At 45.9% G+C, this 8,282-nt stretch overlaps 1 protein-coding gene across 4 annotated transcripts in view; it reads right to left on the bottom strand.

Moving 5' to 3' along the window:
* Positions 1–1,893: 1,893 nt before the first annotated feature.
* cacng8b (calcium channel, voltage-dependent, gamma subunit 8b) overlaps positions 1,894–8,282 on the bottom strand; it is a 63,091-nt gene continuing 56,702 nt past the window's right edge. For 3 of the 4 annotated variants that reach the window (XM_071396610.1, XM_071396609.1, XM_071396612.1), the window contains 3 exons: positions 6,636–6,719; positions 5,067–5,207; positions 1,894–4,642 (listed from right to left, as the gene is read on the bottom strand). In XM_071396610.1, the coding sequence (XP_071252711.1) occupies positions 3,828–4,642; positions 5,067–5,207; positions 6,636–6,719 (1,040 nt within the window). In that variant the 3' untranslated portion in view covers positions 1,894–3,827. The remainder of the gene's footprint in view (positions 4,643–5,066; positions 5,208–6,635; positions 6,720–8,282) is intronic. The other variant, XM_071396613.1, reaches the window with a different exon arrangement.

Below are 8,282 nucleotides of genomic sequence, written 5' to 3'. Positions count from 1 at the left end.
ATAAAGTATATATAGCTGTTTAATGGTTCTGCAAGCCTCGTTGACGAGAGCAATAGAAGCACTGCTGGCTTGTACCAGGTGTACACCTCGGAGTGTACACCTCACACCTCAGAGTGTGAAATTTGGGAGATTGTGGCTGACAAATGTAGTATCACCACCTCTTTCCAGGCTGGATCACACCCGGCCGGGATTGGGAGTCCCATAGGGCGGCGCACAATTGGCCCAGCGTCGTCCGGGTTTGGACGGTGTAGGCCGTCATTGTAAATAAGAATTTGTTCTTAACTGACTTGCCTGGTTAAATAAAAAATAAAAATAATAATAAAAATTCCTGGTTAAATAAAGTAAATAAATAAAATATTGTGGTCACATTCATTAACAGGATAGTGCACTGTATAGCGCAAATACATGTTTTCATACCTTAGGTCAAAAGTTGTGTCAAGTCTCTGTCTGTCATTCCTGCCAACTCTCACTTTTTCTATTCTTTCTCTCTCTGTCATTCCCTCTCTCTCTCTCTCTCGCTCCATCCCTTGATCATCTCATACTGTCATTCCCTCTCTCTCTCTCTCTCGCTCCATCCCTTGATCATCTCATACTGTCATTCCCTCTCTCTCTCTCTCTCTCTCGCTCCATCCCTTGATCATCTCATACTGTCATTCCCTCTCTCTCTCTCTCTCTCTCTCTCTCGCTCCATCCCTTGATCATCTCATACTGTCATTCCCTCTCTCTCTCTCGCTCCATCCCTTGATCATCTCATACTGTCATTCCCTCTCTCTCTCTCTCTCTCTCTCTCTCGCTCCATCCCTTGATCATCTCATACTGTCATTCCCTCTCTCTCTCTCGCTCCATCCCTTGATCATCTCATACTGTCATTCCCTCTCTCTCTCGCTCCATCCCTTGATCATCTCATACTGTCATTCCCTCTCTCTCTCTCTCGCTCCATCCCTTGATCATCTCATACTGTCATTCCCTCTCTCTCTCTCTCGCTCCATCCCTTGATCATCTCATACTGTCATTCCCTCTCTCTCTCTCGCTCCATCCCTTGATCATCTCATACTGTCATTCCCTCTCTCTCTCTCTCTCGCTCCATCCCTTGATCATCTCATACTGTCATTCCCTCTCTCTCTCTCGCGCCATCCCTTGATCATCTCATACTGTCATTCCCTCTCTCTCTCTCGCTCCATCCCTTGATCATCTCATACTGTCATTCCCTCTCTCTCTCTCTCGCTCCATCCCTTGATCATCTCATACTGTCATTCCCTCTCTCTCTCTCTCGCTCCATCCCTTGATCATCTCATACTGTCATTCCCTCTCTCTCTCGCTCCATCCCTTGATCATCTCATACTGTCATTCCCTCTCTCTCTCGCTCCATCCCTTGATCATCTCATACTGTCATTCCCTCTCTCTCTCTCGCTCCATCCCTTGATCATCTCATACTGTCATTCCCTCTCTCTCTCGCTCCATCCCTTGATCATCTCATACTGTCATTCCCTCTCTCTCTCTCGCTCCATCCCTTGATCATCTCATACTGTCATTCCCTCTCTCTCTCTCGCTCCATCCCTTGATCATCTCATACTGTCATTCCCTCTCTCTCTCTCGCTCCATCCCTTGATCATCTCATACTGTCATTCCCTCTCTCTCTCTCGCTCCATCCCTTGATCATCTCATACTGTCATTCCTTCTCTCTCTCTCGCTTCATCCCTTGATCATCTCATACTGTCATTCCCTCTCTCTCTCTCGCTCCATCCCTTGATCATCTCATACTGTCATTCCCTCTCTCTCTCTCGCTCCATCCCTTGATCATCTCATACTGTCATTCCCTCTCTCTCTCTCGCTCCATCCCTTGATCATCTCATACTGTCATTCCTTTAAAGAAAAGAATAACCAGTCTGTAAATCGGTCTGTTATTGTTTTTTTTTATAAACTTCGTGCAATACAGTGTTTGAGTTTATCACACATTTAGATAAACCATAATAATTTTGTCTAGATATATCTATTCTCAACTACATAGTATTCATATTGCCCACATAAATGCTATCTGTGTGCAGTTTTGTCGCATTATTCTTTTTTTCTCAAATGAAATAAAAAGGAGAAACTAAAATCAAAAAGAATGTGGAAGCGTCAGGTGGTTTCATTTCCTTTCCCCAGTCTGTAATGTAGCGGGGTGTCCAACAGTGTCCATTCCAGTTCTGCCATCACTCCAGACAATAAATGAGGTGCAGGAGAGTGTTTACACGTGTATACATTCTCATCAACATAAACAGAAGGGGTCAAAGTTCAAGGTTCAAGGGTCACGTGGGAAGCACAGTGAGAGTTTTTTCTTTGGGGTTGGGGTTTGGATGTTCATCTCCATAGTGATTCTGTCATGGATCATGTGACAGAGGAGAAGACATGCCCAAAACGGGTAGGGCGGGGCCAAGCTAGGGTGGGGCGGGGCAGGGCAGGGTGGAGAGAGGTAGCGCACCCCATGAGAACTGGGGGTAGCCTGTACCCATACAGAGGATCAAAAACACATCACCCTCCCCTCCCCTTCCCAAAATACACACCCTGTTTTCATACCAGAGTTCCTAAAGAAAGTATCTATAGAGTTTGCAAATATAGGTATGCGTTAATTACAATGTACATGTTTAATTTCAAAAGTTCTCTATAGTGTATTTTAACCCCCCCACCTCCATCCCCACATTTATTTAATTGACATTTTTCATTGTCAATTTCATGTTAATAATGGATGGATAGCATCTGTTGTGTCTGTGCTAGAGAATAATTTTGGGTCTCTTGCTTGTAGAAAATAATGAATAAATGTTTCTCTTCTTCTCTCCAGGTGACAAGCTTCACCTGTTTTCTCTGTACAAATATATCAGTTTCTCTTCTTCTCTCCTCAAGACAGAGGTTTCTGTTAATGCCCAGAAAACAAACATCTTCAACATGACTACAGCTACGACTACTGCTAACATTGATTAGAATGGAACTCAGACTAACATAGGCCCATAGAAAACAGACTCAGAATAACACTGAAGTTGCTCAGTTGCCTCAGTCACTCACTTATTGTAGCCTTCAGTTACAATATTGGAAGACAATGTACAGTATTCACACAACTTAACTGTGTGTTGGAACCAAGGGGTAGAAAATCAAAATAGACGTAAAAATAATTGACCTGAACTCCACCAAAGAACAAGTTGTAGGAATAGTAATAATAATACATTATATATTATTATTATTATTAGAATATAATGAAATCATATAAATCATAATACACACTCATCTTCTCATACGTTGTATACACTCATGCTTGACACCAATGACAGTTACACTGATCATACCAGCGTGTCTGTGTTTAAGAAATTCACAGTAAACGTCGCCAGGATCCAAAATCAGAGTGAAAATTATACAAATCATATCATCATTCTAAAACGATAGCATTGCAAACAGAGCTAGCTCGTAATAACGCTAATAATAATCACAACAACAATTGACGTCAAATATGATCTTGATAAATCAGAGTTAGTATTGCACTAAAGAAAGTGGATTGTTTAAAATAGTAGCCCAAGATTAATCGCGTTGGATCATTAACAAAATAATTCATTTCTAGTGCGTTAAAATAGTAAAATAGTTTTGTTGTGAAAGTTCATTATTGTTGTAATTATCACGTTCTGTTATTACTTGTTTTCTGTTGTTTCTCAGTGAGATACTGTAGACTAATAACAGTGAAAAAGATTCTCTCTCTCCTCTCCATTCCTTTATCTCAATACCCCTTAATACTCCTTTATCCCAATCCCCCTCTCTATATATCTCTCTCTCTCTTCCCTCCCTCTCTCCCCCTCCCCTCCTCTCTACACGGGTGTTGTCTTCCTGTTGAGCGTATTGGAGTTGCTCTCTCTATCTCCCTTTAGCCTGTCCAGCGTTCCCATCCCTCGCTCTCTCTCCACCGTGGACGAGGAGAAGGGTGGGGGCCCCGAGCCCACCGAGTTGCCCATGGGTGCGTTGGAGTTGGAGGAATTCTGGGACAGCGAGGGGTTGTGGGACTTCAGAGAGGGCAGCGTGCCGCTCATCATCACACCCCCTCCTCCCCCTCCTCCCCCGTCCTTGGGGAAGCAGTTGTGGAGCTGGTAGAGGGTGGCGCGGTCCACAGTGCCGTACATGGGGGGCAGGCCAGCCAGCTTGGGGTCGCGGGACAGAGTGTAGAGGGAGATGTCGCCCCCCGCCAGGGTGGTGTGGGAGCGAGAGTGAGGGTTGGGCAGCGTGGCCACAGACATGGGCCCCTGGGAGAGCATGGCCGAGGGGGGCAGGCCAAAGTTCTTCCCCCCGCCTCCCCCCACCGGCGAGGGGTCTCGGGAGCGTGAGGGGTCAGTAGAGCGGGATGAGGAGCGGGAGCGACGGCGGAAGCGGTAGCTGGGTAGGCGGAGCATGGCGTGCGTGGTCCCCTTGAAGATGTCAGTGCGCGAGCGGCAGCGAAGCTCCTTGTTCTTTTCGATGTAGATGTTAACGGCCAGAACGCCCACCATCTCAGCCATGATGAAGGACAGGCCTCCGAAGTAGAAGGACCAGCCGTAGCTGTACTGCCACTTCTTGTCCTCGTCCTTCTTAGGGGAGATGTCTCCCAGCGCTGCAGAGATGTACACGATCACACCGATGATGTTGCTCAGACCTGGGGGAGACAGGGGATAGATGAGGACATGCACGCACGCACGCACGCACGCACGCACGCACGCACGCACGCACGCACGCACGCACGCACACACACACACACACACACACACACACACACACACACACACACACACACACACACATACATACACACAGGGGAGGATACACATGCACACATAGACACATAGACACACAGACACACACACACACACGCGTGCACACGCACACACGCACACTCTCTCTCTCTCTCTCTCTCTGTCATGTTATCCAGAGCAGGAGAGCAAGAGGAAAGACATGACTTTACATCAACAGAACATAAACATATGTATACATACTAAGAGACTTAGATAGACACATAAAGACACAGAAATAATCACAGACACAAACACACAGACAGGCCTGACAGGAGTTAGTTAGTGCACCTGCAGCCACAAAGAGAATGCCTGCTCCCAGGACGATGTTCCTCTTGTGCTTATAGAAGCGACTGAGACCGATACACACCCCTCCCATCAACAGCAGGATAGCACTGAGGATAGGGAAGATGTTGGAAGCCCTGACCATACCTACAGAGAGAGAGGGACAGGAGAGAGACGGGGAGAGTGAGGGGAAGTGACAGAGAACAAGTAAGTGAGAAGAAGAGAGAGAGAGAGAGAGAGAGAGAGAGAGAGAGAGAGAGAGAATAAGAGAGAGGAAGTTGGTGATAAAGAGAGAGAGAGGGGAAAGAGAAAAGGTCAAAGTAGCAGATAGAATCAGAGGGAGAGGATGAGAAATAAACAGCTGTATTCTGCTGTGAGCAAATGAATTACCATGTGGCCAAGCTAGTGAGTGTTTAATTGTATCAGCTCTTTCCCAAGAGGCATCAACTCTGATACCCCCCAGGACACACACACACACACACACACACACACACACACACACACACACACACACACACACACACACACATCACCACTCCTCTCCCATCTAGGACATAGGCCAGAGGACAGAAATGCCAAAGTAAATGCCAGCCAAATGCCGAGGCTACATAGCAAACAGTACACAGTCTTCTCCTGCTGCATTGTGGGGCGGGCACACATAGTGCGGCACGGAACACCCACACAGGTGTGGCCTGGAGGAACACCCACACAGGTGTGGCCTGGAGGAACACCCGTGAACTAGGGCAGCACATTATCCCTCGACTTCATACAAACACTAACATGTTTAATTCAAACAGCTTGTTTTCTCCCGGTCTTCAGGAGTCTAACTGCTCTATGTGGTCTAAGTTTTCTGTAAAAAGTGGTTTACAGTTGTGGATGAGTTACGGCTGTGTATCAGTTATGGGGAACTCCCGTCCTGAGGGTGGCAACAGTGTGCGCAGGGATTTGTTCCAGCCCTGCCCAACACACCTGATTCAAATGATTTTCATTTTAGACCACAATAAATTGTCAGACTCCAGCCACTCAAATCGTAGACTGTTATCTTGCTACCGCACGGCAAGCGGTACCGGAGCACCAAGTCTAGGACCAAAAGACTCCTTATCAGCTTCTACCCCCAAGCCATAAGACTGCTGAACAACTAATCAAATGGCCACCCGGACTATTTACATTGACCCCCTCCCCTTTGTTTTTACACTGCTGCTACTCGCTGTTTATTATCTATGCATAGTCACTTTACCCCTACCTACATGTACAAAATACCTTGACTAACCTGTATCCCCGCACATTGACTCGGTACCGGTACCCCCTGTATATAGCCTCATTATTGTTATTTTATTGTGCTACTTTCTATTATTTTTTACTTTAGTTTATTTAGTAAATATTTTCTTAACTCTTTTTTTTCTTAAAACTGCATTGTTGGTTAAGGGCTTGTAAGTAAGCATTTCAATGTAAGGTAACTACACCTGTTGTATTTGGCGCATGTGACAATTTGATTTAATTTGAATCAGGTATATTAGAGCTGGGCTGGAACAAAAGCCTGCACCTCCACTTCAGGTCCATCAGATGTTGACTTACGTAGAACATACTCAGGCCCATCATGGTCAAAGTCAGCATCCTCAGGGAAGTGGTTGATCTGAGAACACACTCCCCTCTTCACCCCTGAGAGAGAGAGAGAGAGGGAGGGGTGGTGGTGGATGTTAGAACAGAATACCCACACACTCTATCTCACACACACACACATGCACACACACACACACACACACACATACGCACGCACACACACACACACACACACACACTTTATACATCAGCACATGCATCAACTCCACTCCACAGAGATTCATCAGAAAAAGAAAGAGCAGTTTATATTAGCATATAAAAAGAGAGCAAGAGAGAAAGAGGAAGAGAAAAGGGAGAGAGAGAAACTGCAGACTGGTTGTGCCTCAGGTTCTGTCCTGTCATTGTTCACCCTTCCCAGGTAGGTCTGAGGACAGAACAGTACGCATCCCCAACACAAAACATCCACACTCTCTGCCCTTAGGAACTGATTCTAGATCAGATGTCCTTGCCCCAGCCCTCACCTTAACCATTAGGAAAACAAAACTAGCAAAATTGGTCCTGGGTCTGTCGTTAAGGTCATGCAGTATCTCATTAGTATCACACTCACATACATACATTATTTGTCATCAGGTGCTGGGTAGAAAAAACTAATTTCATGTAGAAAGGGTACCAGCATATATGTATGTATAGTTCTAATAAGAAATGTTTTATTTAGAGTGAACCACAGCTACCAATATTCACTTAAAAATAGTAATTTCACTGTGGTCCTTTCTGAATAAGAGCATGCAGTAACTGAATGAGCACACTCACTCACTCACCCCCACACACACCCCAACACAGAGAGCCATCCATACAGGCAGACGGGCAGACAGATAGCTACCCGCTGGGGTCTTGTGGCTCTATTGCAGACAGACAGATGGACGGAGGGACGCACGGTGATGACAGCACACGACTGGTGCTGGCTGATGGATGGATTGTGAGAGAGTTGGAGTGATGGAATGATGAGACACAGACGGAGGAGGGAGAGAAGGACAGATGTGGGGTGAGCTTGTCTCTTTCTCATAGTTCTTTTATTTCCATGGTTGTCGTCTGTAAAGAAAGAGATGGGGGCACAGAGGGGGGTGTCAGCTAAACCCCCTGACAGACGCCATTCTGGCTCTAAACCAGGAAGTAGTTCCCCATTGGTGCAGATCTAGGATCAGTTAACCCTCTCTCCCAATGTTAACCATAACCATTAGGTGGGAAAACCAGTATCTAGGGAGCAACTACTCTACAGCTGTACTGGCTAGTCCTGAAACAGAGAAACAGCTGGCTAGAGCCAAAATGAGCTGAGTTTCACTCACTTCCATTCACTTACCTGGTAACTCTGTAAGAAATGTACTGGAGGGTGAAACTGACCTACATGGGCAGTAGAGGCTGCCTCTAAGTACTGCCTCAAAGATCAGTGTTCTCTATTTGAACCATCACCACAACAGCATTCAATCTAAAGCATCAACACTCATATCACTGCTGTTGATTGGTGGCTTGTCTGATGCCATGCACATAAAACTCTTGCTCTCCATTGGTTTCAGTTGAATATTTGCAGCCCACAATGTGATGTTAGGGGCCTTTGACTAAAAGCTAAGGGAGAGACTGTACTGACCTAGTAGTATTTTGCCTGGT

The sequence above is a fragment of the Salvelinus alpinus genome, chromosome 4 (genome assembly GCF_045679555.1).
Source record: "Salvelinus alpinus chromosome 4, SLU_Salpinus.1, whole genome shotgun sequence".
Lineage (NCBI taxonomy): Eukaryota > Metazoa > Chordata > Actinopteri > Salmoniformes > Salmonidae > Salvelinus > Salvelinus alpinus.
Note: the sequence above shows the minus strand (reverse complement) of the source record. Positions and strands in the feature narration are given on the sequence as shown.